The 15536-nt window shown below is 47.2% G+C and overlaps 1 protein-coding gene across 1 annotated transcript; it reads left to right on the top strand.

Moving 5' to 3' along the window:
* The first annotated feature begins 5890 nt into the window (after positions 1–5890).
* LOC129603769 (uncharacterized) lies at positions 5891–12414 on the top strand. The gene is made up of 2 exons (XM_055506750.1): positions 5891–10239; positions 10362–12414. Exon 1 carries the CDS (start codon positions 8226–8228, stop codon positions 9225–9227), a length of 1002 nt encoding a protein of 333 aa, XP_055362725.1. The 5' UTR covers positions 5891–8225; the 3' UTR covers positions 9228–10239; positions 10362–12414.
* The last annotated feature ends 3122 nt before the right edge of the window (positions 12415–15536 follow it).

Genomic DNA, 15536 nt, shown 5'->3' with positions numbered 1-15536 from the left:
AACTAAGCTCTTCTCTTTTCATCAAGCTCAAAGTTCCATCACACCATAACACAATAAACATGTAATGATCACTTTGACACTCAAATAAGCAGAGAAGTCAGAATGGTTAACCAGCAACATTAAATGCATAGAATCTTAAGGTCTTAGATGTGGTCCCTTACAATGCTGTAACAAATTAAATGTTATTCATGATGCCTGGTCTTGTCTTGCAAGACAGCAACACCCAGTAAACACTAAAACATACACGAATAATAAATGCAAGCAAAATCAAATTATAAATGACCTAATCTGGACATTACTAATTAAACAATTGTAACACCTAAAAATGTGATACAATAATGAGGATACCGAATTGTAGCTGGTGGAAATAGTCCATGTGTATGTTGCACAGATTAAAAGAAGTAAAGAAGGTGAGTCTCTCTATTTCAACTTTGTGCCTACACACAAAGGAAAGCATGGTGATGAGTTGAAGTCCCTTTGTAACTTTAAGAATTTCCTGGCAAATCTGTAGATCAGGCTTTGAACATCACACAGAAACCAATCTAATATCAAATGAAAACATTTTGTCCACAGAATACAATGACATCAGTTTCATGGAAGTTGAAAGTTCTGGTGCATCTGAACCAGAACCTTTGTCCAAATGAAGTCTCTCGTTCTCTTTGATGAGCACATTCCACATTTTATGGCTGGTGGTCCCAGTTCTGGGAGAGACAGCTTCTTGATGATAAATGTGACAGCCTCTCCTTTTGGCATGATAAGCAGAGGTAAAATCCTGAGGGATTTACAGGTAGATCAACAAAGTGGACTCATGGTTCTTTGATATGGACCTTTGAGATGTTGGCGTCAATTGGTGCCTGTGGTGATAGAAGCCAGTCTCCTGTTGTGGAGAAAGGTTCAGGGTCCCTTATCTCTGGGGACTAAAGGGACGTACAGTAGGGGCTCTTCAAAGGAGGGAGTTAAGTTCACATGTAGGTCAGGTTACCTCAGTCCAGACGTGGATTGCTACATGGATTTGGAAAGTGTCCCACTACAAGGTTAGTAAGGCTGTAGCTTAATATTATTCACCCAAAGGGTGAGGCAGACTTTGGTGCATGAACAATGCCACTTGTGGAAGCCAGGGTGATGTGAAGGGCTCGGCCACTACGCCCATCCAGCAAGCAGAGGAAGGAATCCCAGCAGCCAGGGAGCCCACACACCTTCAGTTCCAGGAGGGCAGGTGTTGCGACCCAAGCCGCCCACACAGAGCCCCCCAGGCAGAGCTGCAGCAGCCACAGAGACAGCACCCGAGGCCAGAGTGGGCCACCGGGGGTCAGCGCTGTCCACCCCATGAGAACCAGGGGCAGACACTCCCCCCGGCGGGAGGGTCGGCCTGAAAGGATAGAGCCCGAGGACCCATGGTCCGTAGGGAGCCCGCCAGAAGATGCCCCCGCGCCCAGAGTGGGGCCCGCCCCCAGTCCACCACCCCCACACAAGCGGAGCGGGGCCTACCCCATCAGCCCAACCCTGGCGCCACAGCGGCCTGCAGCACAAGGCCAGCAATTAGTGGGGGTCAGCAGAAAAGAGACCACCCAGGCAGACGATCATCGTACCCCGGGCGGAAAAACGGACCCCCCACACTTCAACCGCACCATACGCATACCATCTCACACAAACACAGACGCATACACCCACCCACATGTGCAACACACATCATCACAGCAACACACACACACACACACACACACACACACACACACACACACACACACACACACACCATAGACTCTCTCATAACAAACTAGTCAATCATATGTGAACCAATGCACTCTCAGATACATTCTCGCACCCACACCATTCGCTTGATCACATTCGTGGGGAGGGTAGGTCTCTGGCCTGCCGTCCATGTGGCCCCAGACAGGGACCGCGGCTCCTCCCAAGCCCTGCCCAACCCCCCAACCCGGGGGACGCAGAGGGCAGCAGAAAAGGTACCCCAGAACCCTGCAACCCAGCTTGGACGTGAGTGTGTGGAACTAAAGTGCACTGAAGGAGGGTGACACTGTCAGGTTTTCGTTCTTGGTTTTATTTTGAAAGGACTTTTCTGTTTTTGATCCCAGTTTCCGGTTTTATTTTGTAAGCACTTCCGTTTCTCATCACACCACAGCAGTTCCCGCTTCACTCCCGGTCCTCATTACACTCACCTGTTTTGTATCAGTAATCTACTCCTTGCATTTAACCACCACCTGTCACATTAGTTCTCCGCCAGATCGTTGTTTTGTGTGTTCCTGTCGTAGTCCCGTCCGTTTATCTAGTCCTGCTGTAAGTCGCGTATTCTGTGTTGTTACTCCTGTCTTTCGTGAATGACTCTGCCTGAACTGTCCTCGCCTATCTGGAATAAACCACCCTTAATCACCGTCTACCTGTGTACGCTGTGCATTTGGGTCCTCATCCGAGCGCCTCCCTGACAGACACCTCCAGGAGCACGACTGCTGGCTGACGGTGTGTCCACCGGACATTGCCCCCCTTGCCCTAAATGTCTTTTTGCAGTTAAAACTGGGTGGTGATCTCTCCGCCAGGGCCAGTGGACGAGGCCACAACTGGCCTCAGCCCCAGGCCCCAGTGAAGGTGCCCACCCCCAGCCCTGAATGTATGTGTATGAGGAGGCGCGACACCGGTAGTAAACAACAGCGCGACAAACTATCCGCCAATTTAAAAAAATAAATAACTACCTTATTTTACGGAAAATAATCAACCACCCTACCATTCTGGATAACACCGAAGAAAGTTTCGAGTACATCGAGGAGTGCTTCGAGCGTCTGGTAATGGGGAAAAAGGAGACGGCTCCCAACAAGCGCTCCTGTCCGTCTGACTCACCTGAGTCACCTGGAGCTAGCTCGGCGGATAAAAACATCACGGACATCCTGGAGTCCATCGAGAAAAAAATATCAAGCTTCGACGCGCGTCTGGCACTAGTGAAACTCCTCCACAAAGAGTTTATGGCCCTCCGCGATTCCCTGGAATTCAGCCAGCAGCAGGTGGTTTCTCTCGCCACCGAGAACGAGGCCCTGAAAGGAACGGTGCAGTCCCTGACGGAGGATGTGGCTCAGCTAGCGGCCGAAAATAAAAAAATAAAAGAAGGCATTATCGATCTGCAGGCCCGCAGCATGAGGGACAACCTTGTGTTCTCGGGGATTCCAGAACAGGCGGAGGAAAACACAGAAACCACAATTAAAAACTTCCTTAAACAAAAGATGAAGATTCCAGCGGAAGTTGTGGACAAGATGGTGTTCCACCGTTCGCATAGACTCGGAGGAAGACGACCGGATGGCCAGCGCCCTCGACCCATCGAGGGTGCTGGCTAATCTCAGTGGGCCACACCAATCAGTGTGGCCCACTGAGATTATTTAGTTTAGTACAGTGTGACCTCAACTTCTGCAAAGAACTATGATTTTCACCTTCCTTATCTCCCTGGATGTTCTGTTACACATTGCACTCATTTTAAAGAACAACCCCCACAATAAAAAGCTAATCAACAGATTCTAAAAAGGTCAAGAATAAAGTGAAGCTACTACACTCTCCAATTTTGTCTGATTCCAGGATCCGTAGCTCTTCAATAACAATGCTATTAAGGCTCCAGTTTAACCACAAAATCTCATCTTTGTTTAATTGTGATTGAACAGTAAAAGTGCTTAATGTATCAGATGTTTAGACTAATAAAAATTCTTCAATAGAAAAATTGAGAAAACTGCAATCAGTGAATCGGCAGTGGAGGCTGATTTTAACAATCCTCAATACTTTTTTTGTTTTCAATTGAGCCAGATGACTTTACTTGTTTATCTAAAGGGATATGACATTCCAAATATTTCTCGAGCCTGTGATGTTTCCTGCCGTGTGTGGTGGAAATTTTGGAATAAAGGTAGATGAGAGAGTTGTCCTTTTGTGCGATTTATTGAAATATTAAAGAAAATGAAAAATAATAAGGAAAGCAAATCAAAAAGCAAGCTGGGTAGATCAGAACATACACCACGGACGTAAAAAGGCTGAGATCACACAATCCTCAAGTTGCTTCTGCCTTTTAACCTCTCTGTCCGACTATGGTGGAATGTCTGTCTAAAAGATGATGTGTAAGAGGTGTAAGATGTTTACATTCTCAAACCTGCATCACTGATGTCTGATGCAGGTGACTGGCGACTATCAGAGCGGAAGGAGCGCTTAGTCTCCACAGACAGAGACACAACTCCCCGGCCTTGGGTTTGGGAGCTAAAGTCCAGAGTCTCAGGCAGAGACAACCATTGAACAATGTAGGTGAAATGTCAAATACATAAAACAAAGGTAAGACAAAACATAAGATATTAATTGCAACATAAGTCATAAATCATATAATAACTGCATAGAAATAAAGCAGAGACAATTTTTCCCATAACAATTTGCTATATGCCTTATTTATTTATTTTCCTTCTACCTTTTTTGTTTTGTCCTAAAAGGTCCATGTTGATCAAGAGGCAGATGTAGATGTTGCCTAATTCATGTTCACAGATTGTGGCACAGGAAAGGCAAGCTTCATGACTGGAGAGAGCAGTCAGTCAAAAGGTACAGTGTAAAGGCTTAAAAACATCCCATATATAAGGCATAATAGTTGTATTAGGATTCTGTAACATATGTAGCCTGTAACCAAACAGCTAGAATTAAAAAAAAGGCTAATAGTTTCTAGTACAAGACAAAATGAAGATATTACACTCAGTGCTTCTCTGACTCTTCCTCTTTGTTCTCACCTACAGTACAGGTATCATCAGACTCAGAGTTGTGTTTTTCCAATAGACAGTAACTGGTCCAACCATTCGTCTGGGCTTAGTTGTTGTTTTCTCTCGTCTCTATCTTTCATCCCGACCGGCCGGTGCAGATTTTCACCCACATTGCACCTTATTCTGCTCGAGGTTTCTTTCTCATTAGAGAGGGAGTTTTTCCTCTCCGTCATTGCTGTGAAACTATATAACAGTTTATATTAATGTCTGTTTGTAGCTTTACATATTTAACTGGTTGGCTACGATTAAAGGCTTGCTCTATGTGGGATTGTTGGGTTTAGTTGTGTATGGTTTTGAACCCTGTAAAGTGTCTTTTGAGATAACTGAAACTTGAATTAAACTGTATAAGTGATCATACCTATGACAATGAGTGCTCTTTCCTGTCATGAAGCTTGCCTTTCCTGTGCCACGCTCTGTGAACATGAAGGAGGCAATGTCTACATCTGCCTCTTCTGATCTTAATTAATGACTGACAATAGGGATAGAGACAAAAGTATCAGACCAATGATCAGATTCATCAGCTGTAGATTTCCTGGTAATTTCGCACCCTTTTCGTTTGTACTGCTCCTTCTCTTTGATAGCACGACACTAGTGATACAGGTAGAAGAATGTAAACATCTCCACACACAGTCAAAAAGATGAGGTGGTAATATGCTTACAAAGCCCCCCCCCCACCTGGGCGACTCAGACCACATCACTGCTATGCTAATGCCAGCACACAGGCCACTTGTAAAAGCAAACAAACCAGTTGTGAAGTAAATCCCAGTGTGGCCAGAGGGAGCTAAGGAAGCGCTGCAAGACTGTTTCAGCACAACAGACTGGAATATGTTCAAACAGGCCTTAACGTGTCACAACCACATCGACCTCCAGGAGTAAACGGAGACTGTAACGGTCTACGTCACCAAATACATAAATGATGTAACCAAAACCAGAACCATCTGTGTCCGTACCAGCCGGAAACCATGGTTGTGTAGGTGAATTCAGCAGTTCATATTTGTTATTATATATTATATATATATCATATTATTATATTAGAGCATAATAGCATGGGCTATTTTTGTGTCTTTCTGTGTGCTGCGAGTTCTGAAGAGTCAGGGGTTTGTTACTTTTCTATTGTGGCAGAATCATTGTCAAAGGAATTTATGGAACTCCAGGAAACACTTGTTGTTGATCAGGCCTCACTCCAAAGGTTGGTCTGCTCCAAAGGTTAGAACAGAACCAATGTCTAGCTGACGTAGTTTGAGGGTCTATAAGCTCACGCCTCAGCCTGAGAGGGGCAGAGCCCCACGGATCGGTAGATGACTTGTATCTGGGACCATGGGGTTCTGAAGAGGACCCTCTTTTCCTGCAGGAGACCAGGTTCTCTCGACACTCTGCTCATTTCCTCTCCCTTCCTTTTTGATAATAGACAATTGTATCAATTACAATTGTAATTATCATCAATTGTAATAAATCTAAAAACAGTGGTAGTTTGATGGCTTGGGGTGTTTTCCAACCATTACTGTGTTTTACAATGTCTGGGCCTCAGGCAAACATTCCAGAGATCTGCTTATTTCATAGAAACACACCCAAACATTTACCAGGTGAACACTTTGACTCTGGACCACAACGATGAGACACAACATCTGTTTCTGTCACAACATTTACTCAGTGTTTAGAGTTTGAACGCGTAGCTGTGGTTCTTCTTCATTAGTATGAAACAAGTTGAGACGGGTCCACATACCAGTTAGTCGTCCCAGTTCATCCCCAACAGTTACAAGCCAACGATCCAGATAATGATTGTTCCACTGAAGTGAACATTCAGGTTTGACAAAGAGGAAACTTGAAACCAGGAAGCAGCTCAGTCTAAAGCTTCTGATCTCAGTGAGTCGGTACCAGTGTTTCCAGCAGCAGTGATCCAGCTCAGACTCCTTCTGCTCCACTGACTGGACTCTTTCATGTGAGGAGAACCAGGACCCAGAGTGTTTGCTGTCAGCACCACTGTTGTAAGTCTCTGATGTTTAGTTCTGTTATGATAGGTCTGTTTTCTGTCAGTGTGTCGTCTGCTGAACATATGGAATAAACACATCTGTGCTGATAAAAGCAGCTGTTGTCCTGAACATGTTGGTCGCTGTCATCGCCTCTCTTTTTTAGAAATGTTTCAAGCCATCATGTCAGAGCAGAAGCCGTGACACAAACATGAGAACAGGCAGAAAATCCAAACCTAGCCGTTTCAATCTGAAAGATTTGCATCATAACAACATGTTGTGTTCATGGGCCTCAGGATAAAACTCTGCTTACTTTCTATGTGGGACATGTTTATACCAGAAGTCTTTACAATAATGTCAGTGATTCTTTCTGTTAAATGAGTTCAATCAGCTGTTTGTCTCTTCAGCCAAGCAGCTTGATGCGTTTTACTTTGCCTGAGACAATGAAGCTCTTTGTTTTTATTGGGTTTAAAGAAAAAGCAACAGGTGAAGCAGAAGTGAATTCGACCTTTTTTTACAATGAAACATCATTGTTTTATTGGTTTTTAAATGACATGAAGAACGGACTTAAATATGAAAGACACTGTGGTGGAAATTCCCCATAAAGAGGCAGATGAGAGAGTTGTCTTTTGTGTGATTTATTATAAAAATAAAGGAAAATAAAAATAATGGGGAAGCAAATCAAAAGCATGGATGTTGATCGTGCACATCAACAAACCAAAAACCAGCTGGGGAGATGAGTGCACACACCACAAAGATTTGATGCAAAGAGCCCATGATCCTCAAGTTGTCTCTGCCTTTTAACCCCTTTCTCTGGCTCTGGTAGAATGTCTCTCTGCACCAATAGAATTGTTTTTGCCACCTAATCTTGGTGTAAGTGAGAATGTTTACATTACAACAGCCTTGGGTCTGGTGGGGAGTCAGATAGGATGGAGCCAAAGTCCAGGTGTAAAAGACAAACATATATCATAAATTATTAGTCAAATGAAACATCAGATGTTTAGACTTGATGTATGACAGGGCACAAGAGATTAGTTGTTTGTGTAAGAATGTTCAGTATTGCACCTAACCAGCAAATGACGACTGTGTTGGATAAGAAAAAGTACAAAGGCACAATTTTTCCATTACAGACACTAAATAAAAATAATCCTGTGTGAAGCTTTTTAGTTTTTTTATCATTACAGTTGGACCCACACATTTTATTGTCTTTAAGGTTCCAACTCTGAGACTCCTCATTTTTCCATCTGTCTTCACTCTACACATCTACATCCTGGTTCTTCTGTCTCTTCCAGCTCAAACTGCTTGTTGACTCTAAGACTTATAGTATTTTCGCATTAGTTCACACACAAAGTCTTCTCCTGACTTACAAACACCTAAAGGGTCCTTGGGCAAGACACTGGGTCCGTGTACCTTTTAACCTTTTGATTTGTTTCTCTGTGTTACTGGCAAAACAAATGAAGAGGAGAATCGCTTCAAATCCATGTTTGTGTCTAGTTTCAAAAGCCAACATTCAGTTGGACCATTGGTTTTGTGTTACAAATGGACAAACAAATGCTCCAGAGGGAGCATTCTAAGCCTGGTCTTAATGTACAGAGGGTGTCTGCTTTTAGAACCTGAAGTGAAACTGGTTCCACAGGCCGGGACCGGACCACCAGGAGCTGAGACGGATGTGATCTGTGCCAGATCACCAGGAACCGGTGTCAACGTGGCAGACGTCGGACCACCAGGAGCTGCCTCTGCGAGTGTGGCCGGACCACCGGCGGCCGGTGCAGATGGATCTCCGCAGGAACCTCCGGCACCCCCTCGGAACGGCTTCTGCGCACAAAGGAACCGAAACAAAAGGCTCTGCAGGACCACCAGGAACTGCAGCAGGAATGACCTCCTCCTGGAGGCCGATAGGAACTGCAGCGGAAACGGCAACAGGAACGACCCCCTCCTGGAGGCCGACAGGAACCGCAGCGGGAACCGATGCTGGGGCGACCCCCTCCTGGAGGCCGACAGGAACCGCAGCGGGAACCGATGCTGGGGCGACCCCCTCCTGGAGGCCGACAGGAACCGCAGCGGGAACCGATGCTGGGGCGACCCCCTCCTGGAGGCCGACAGGAACCGCAGCGGGAACCGATGCTGGGGCGACCCCCTCCTGGAGGCCGACAGGAACCGCAGCGGGAACCGATGCTGGGGCGACCCCCTCCTGGAGGCCGGCAGGAACCGATGCTGGGGCGACCTCCTCCTGGAGGCCGGCAGGAACCGATGCTGGGGCGACCTCCTCCTGGAGGTCGGCAGGAACCGATGCTGGGGCGACCTCCTCCTGGAGGTCGGCAGGAACCGATGCTGGGGCGACCTCCTGGAGGTAAATGTGATTGAGACTGTTCACTCAGAAGACGAAGTGGATCATTCAGAGTCAAAGTGTCTCCACCTTCAAAGTGTCAAGAACACACGGAGGAGGACCCAAATGCACTGTGCGAACGAGGGTTATAGTTAACAAACAGCGTTTATTATCCAACGTAGTCAGGCGATCCAGGTCATACACGAATAGTCACAGTTCTCAGGCATGAAGGTCCGGGAAACATGCAGGAGTTCGGTACACAGGTAAACACAGCAGAGGTACAGACTAGGGCTAGACAAAACTCGATGGTCAGACAGTCAGGAGATTTACCACAAGGTCCAAGGCGAAGGTACAGACAGGGTGTTGACAGGAATCGGCGGTCAGGTACGGACAGGATCGTGCAACAAGATTAGTTATACAGCGACGCCAGAATGTGGTACTGAGACTCGACAATCTGGCGAGATACTTCGGAGACTGTGGCTGGAACTGCAGCTGGCGCAACATCCCCCTGGAGGTCGGCAAGGACTGCGACAGGAACTGCAGCAGGGGCGACCTCCTCCTGGAAGTCGGCGGGACTCGCAGCGGGGGCGGCCCTTCTGAGGCCGACAGGAACGGGAACTAGAACGGCGTCCTCACAGGAGCCGACGGGTACTGGAACGGCGTCCTCACAGGAGCCGACGGGTACTGGAACGGCGTCCTCACAGGAGCCGACGGGTACTGGAACGGCGTCCTCACAGGAGCCGACGGGTACTGGAACGGCGTCCTTACCGGAGCCGGCAGTGCTGCTCGCGGATTCCTCACTGGGGCCGGCAGTGCTGCTCGCGGACTCCTCACAGGAGTCCTCACTGGGGCCGGCAGTGCTGCTCGCGGACTCCTCACTGGGGCCGGCAGTGCTGCTCGCGGACTCCTCACTGGGGCCGGCAGTGCTGCTCGCGGACTCCTCACTGGGGCCGGCAGTGCTGCTCGAGGACTCCTCACTGGATCCAACAAAGATTGGGACGGCGTCCTCTCCGGAGCCAGCAGGGCTGCTGTGCCGGAAAATTTCCTTAAAGAAGCAGATGAGAGACTTGTCCTTTTGTGCGATTTATCGAAATAATAAAGAAAATAACAAATAATGAGGAAAGCAAATCAAAAGCCAGCTGGGGAGATCGGAACATACACCACAGAGGTAAAATGCAAAGATCACACAATCCTCAAGTTGCTTCTGCCTTTTAGCTTCTCTGTCCGACTAGGGTGGAATGTCTGTCTAACTCCAATCAAATTACATGCACCATCTCCTCCCTGTCGCAGTGTGTGAAGATACTTTCTCACACCTGTATCTGTGAGAAAGGAGCACCAAGTCTCAACATACAGGGAGACACAACACCCCCCGCCTTGGGTTTTGGAGTGAGAGTCTATCAGGCGGAGACAACCATTGAACAATCTAGGTGAAATGCCAAATGCATACAGCAAGACAAGACATAAAATATTAAATGCAAAGCATAAATCATGAATCGTATAATAACTGCATATAAGTAAGGAAGACACAATTTTTCCCATGACACTCCCCCCTTTTGATTACACATTAATCAAACACTAAGAAGAAAAATTGTCAAACATTTGATTCGTTAATCGTATTGCTTATACAAATGTACAGTAAATGGCGTAGGGATAAAAGATAGTGAGCTGTTTTTACGGGTAGTTATACTAGAATAACCCTGTGTATGAGCTTCTGGAAAGAAAGGGAAATAAGCCTATAAGTGATTTTAATCAGTTCATGTTCAGTTAGGCAAAAATGGGCAGAGGATTATATGGTAATTCAAACTATTGTGGAGTCATCTTTGTAGTCCTCATTATCAATGTCAACATCATCCTCTACAGAGGCAGCATCAAAATTAATAAGTGAATCGGTGTCCGGATTCCTGAATGTAGTGCATTGTGTCATTTGGTACGAAAGCGCCGCTGATGTCGCACGCATGATGAGACCCCTAATCAGAGGAATAACACAACAACCAAGCAACATGATCACGGCCATGACGATGATAAGCGAGACTATTGCCGACATAAAAACTGATTACCATTTTCCAAAAGTTTGGTCTAGCCAGCGCCAGGGGGACGGATCAACGCCGGAGTTTCTAGCCCATTCGTCCCTAAGACTCTCAAGGCCCTCGACAGCCTTTGTCACAGTGCCATTATAATCAGTGTTATTAGGGATAAAAGTACAGCACGCTTCTCCAAACATAACGCAGACACCTCCTTTCTCCGCCAGCAGCATGTCCAGGGACATTCTATTTTGCCAAGTCATCTGAGATGTAGGAGCCAGCTGCCCAGACATGCCTCTCATACCGCTCGCAGTTTTATTGATGAAGCGCTGTTTAATGTACTGTAATAAAGATAGTTGATCCAGGCCAAATTCTTGTTAACCTCTATTATGGGGCCCATAAAGGGAATAGCACTCGTCCACCCTGCCGCATGCTCGTTGTCAGCCTTAAACTCTTCCAGCACTCCTCGTGGCACGCCTATTGCATCTATGTAGAGGTCGGGATCCAAGGAACCGCCTAGAGCCCTGCGCCTGGTGCGTGAGTGTTTCTGTGGAGCTGAGGGTCAAACATGTATTCCCCCTGTGAGGAACATTACCTGAGTACAAGTGCCGGTGCAATTGGTTGGTAAGGTGGCCCTGGGGTGATCCCCACAGAGCCACCACATGTCGGACAAGGGCTTCCTTTGCTGGACTAAGTCGGTGGAGGATGGTGCAACATGTGAGACATTATCAATCCTATATGTGTATGAGGGCGAAGGGACAGCATCAGTGTTAGTCGGGAGCGCAAACTGGATCACTTGGTTTTCAGGGTTAAGTCCGTGCGCGTTGGAGACGTCCCATGTCAGGTGGCAATTGGGAAAGTGGCCTACATCTACTCCTCCGTCGAGGCTGGAGGTGAAACATTCAAACTGACACGTGGTACACACTGTAATACAAGGGAGCCGCGGGCTCCTTTTCCATTATCTTGATGTCAGCCACCTCGACTTTCTTATGTGTTACAGGACTGTAGATCTCCATACCCTTGCCCAGACTGTGCAAGGAACGCATTTTGCAAGCCGGATCACATCTCGGAGCGCTGGGGTCAGCAGTGTATCTACACCCGGTGTCTTTATTGTGCAGTTGTCGCTCGTAACACTCGCTGCTGTTAAAGGGACCCACTCCCTTTAACTCCCTTTTTACCGCCATGAGATCAGGTCTGGCTACAGCACATGCTATGCATGAATTGTTTGTGAGGGTTTTAGAAGTGTACTTGATGTACGCTAACCATAAGTTTTCTGTGGGGTTCTGATTTACATAGTTTTGGGCAAGCTGCCAGGCTTTAGGGTCCTTGAATCTATAGTGAACAAATGTGTGAGTCCTCCAGAAGTACAGGAGGGTCACACATGTCACCCCAATGGTTGATATGACAATCATTTTTATCTTGCTTCGTCTGGTGGATATCATTTTGTGTCAGTGGAAGATAAAAATTTATGTGAAAGTGTGAATCAAGTGGAAACGTAAAATGTTTTGTTCGAAAATAGTGGACAAAATCACAGAGAGTTATACACGTAAATATCAAAGTAATATACAATGAAGATCGAAACAACAGGGTCACAATCAATGTCTTCTTCTTCCTGTTGGATAGTGGTGTTAGATTGTTTCCAACCTGTTTGTTGACACCTTGACAGTTCTTTGGGGATTCTTCAGGTTGTGATCAGCTGATCGCAGAGACACTTGGGATTCGTTATCACCGCCATGTTTCCTCCCAATGTCGTCTGAGTCACTGTCACTCCTGTGAGTTAAAGAGTCTACACGTCATCCAGCGTCGGCAACTCAAGGCTGCTCGTGTGTGTGTTTTCTCAGGAGCGTGTGTGTGTGTAGATGTATGGTCTGATAGTGTGATTCACCGGCGGCAGCGTTTGGCTCACACCTTTAGCTGAACGGTCAACGCAGCCTCGCCTCAGTGCATGTGAGGGTCGTCCTTCTCAGTTCTTTTCATCAGTGGTGGTTGTAGATGGAGGGTCGTCTGTCGGATCCGGGACCTTCCTGCAGTTGCTGGAGTGGATCCAAGTCACTCTTTCTGCGATCTTCACAGCCGTGTTGGTCGTCAGAAGGACCTGGAAGGGACCTTGCCACTGTTTGGAGTTCCAGTGCTTCCTGCGAAGCTCCTTAATGATCACCCAGTCTCCTGGTTGAATGATGTGCAGTGGTTCTGTCGCCTGTTTGGGCAGAGCCGCTTTCACCTGTTTGAAGATTGGGACAGAACAGAGATACGTTCTTACGTACTGTGCATTGCGTCTTCGCACATTTCAGTAGGTGGTAAAATCTAAGTCTCGGTCTCAGGGTGGAGTCCCATCATAGGAGGTCTACCAAATAGGATCTCATACGGGCTGAGGTTTTGTCTCACTCCTTCCCCTCATTCTCATGTATGAGAGCACAATGGAAGAGCCTGAGTCCACTTGAACCATGTCTCTGAGCGCATTTAGCCATTTTGATTTCAAATTGCCATTCTCTCTCTCATAGCCCCCTCCGCTTTGAGGGTGGTAAGAGCAGTGCTTTCTGATGTCGATGTTCAGAAACTTTCCCACTTCCTCAAGGGCTTGGTTTGCGAAGTTGTGAGCCGTTGTCACTGCTGATTTAGATGGAATCCCCCATCTGGGAATTATTTCCGTCAGCAAGGCTTTGGTAACTGCATGGCTGTTAGCATGTTTAGCTGGGAAGGCCTCCACCCATTTTGACCACATATCAACAATCCTAAACAATACTTTACCTTCTGCTGGCGTTAGTTTGATGAAGTCCAACATTAATGTGTCAAATGCCTGTTCCGGTGGTGGGTGAGCTGCCAGTGTTTGGCAGTCGCCTTACCTGGGTTGTGTTGGGCGCATTCATACATGCTTCACATTATTTTTGCGCAATTGAAAATCCCTTAGTGTACCAATGTTTTGTAGAGCATCTAACATTCCTCCCTTTGATACATGGTCTAACCCATGTGTCAACTTCGCGAAATGAGGGAAAAAATGTTTAGGTAGGAAAGATTTGCCGTCGGCCCATACCAAACGCCATGGCTACTGGTGGCGCCATTCGTCAGCCAGAGCTTGCATTCCTGTGGGGTAGAGAATGTCTGAAGATCAGAGGGAGGAGGGAGGTTGGGTAGAGGTGGAGGATAAAGCAGGGAACAAAGGGAAGGAAAAGTCGGGCAGCTTCTTTGCTGGAAACGCGCACGCTAACGCTGCTGCAGAGATGATCAGTGCCCCCGTGTGTGCAGGGCACTTACAAACAGCAATTGCACTGTTAACAGAATTGTGGTCGAGCAGATCAGCAACCTTATCATGATGCAAGATAGGTTTGCCTCAGATCTCAAAACTTTGTTTCCACAGAGCACCAAAGTCATGTGTGACGCCAAAAGCGTATCTGGAGTCTGTGTAGATGTAGCAGACTTCCCTTCAGCCAATTTACAGGCTTCGGTCAGTGCGATCAACTCCGGAGCCTGAGCAGAGTAATGTCCTGGCAAAGCGCCAGACTGTAAAACAGTATGAGAGGTGCAGACTGCATATCCAACCTGACAGTGGCCCGAAGCAGGGTCTCTAGAGCGGAGCCATCAACAAAGAGAACGAGGTCGCAGTTAGGAATTGGCACCTCCGATAGATCTGGGGCGCGGAGTGCAGACCTGGTTCAAGACCGAAACACAGATGGCTCGCCATCGTCAGGGCCTGGAAACAAAGTGGCTGGGTTAAGAACATTGCACCTTGTGACAGTAATGTTTGGCATTTCCAGTAAGATAGTGTTGTATCTTAGCCATCGGGCTGTGAAAGATGTGATGTTTTCTGTTCCAAAAGGATCAAAGACACGGCATGAGGAACCAGCGAGGTGACATCGAATAGCCAACAATGTCACGTGATGCCAGCACGCTTTCTCTGCCGCAGCCACTGCTCAGAGGCATCGTGGAGCCCCGCAGTGACTGGGTCAAGCTTAGCAGAGAAATAGGCACAGGGCGTGGACGCCCTCCGTGATCCTGTAGAAGGACAGAGGTCATACAACCTGATTTCTCATCCACTGTTTGGTGTAAAGGTCGCGTAGGGTCAGGCAGACCCAGTAGGAGCCGACTGAAGAGCAAGTTTGAGGTTGGTGAACCTGTTCAGCCTCAGACGTCCACATGAGCGGTCGTGGATGCAGAAGACGTCTGCATCAGAGTCTAAGCGGAGCCTCCAGACGGCGCAGTTGGGAATGAAATTCCTGCAATAAGAGCACATGCCTAAAAAGGACATAAGCTGTTTGTATTTGCACGGTTTAGGCAGGTTCTGAATAGCTTCAGCTCTTTTAGGTGAAATGGATTTCCCTCAGCGGTAATTTGTGACCTAGGAAGGTAACTTCAGTCTGAACAAACTAATTTAGACAGACTTGCTTTGTGGCCTGCAGCATGCAGGTGTTTCAGCAGCTTGATCGTGTCCTGCTGTGCAAGTTTCCCC

Source organism: Betta splendens, unplaced genomic scaffold (assembly GCF_900634795.4).
Source record: "Betta splendens unplaced genomic scaffold, fBetSpl5.4 scaffold_31, whole genome shotgun sequence".
Lineage (NCBI taxonomy): Eukaryota > Metazoa > Chordata > Actinopteri > Anabantiformes > Osphronemidae > Betta > Betta splendens.
The sequence above is the reverse complement of the archived record's forward strand: the minus strand, read 5'-3'. Positions and strand labels throughout refer to the sequence as shown.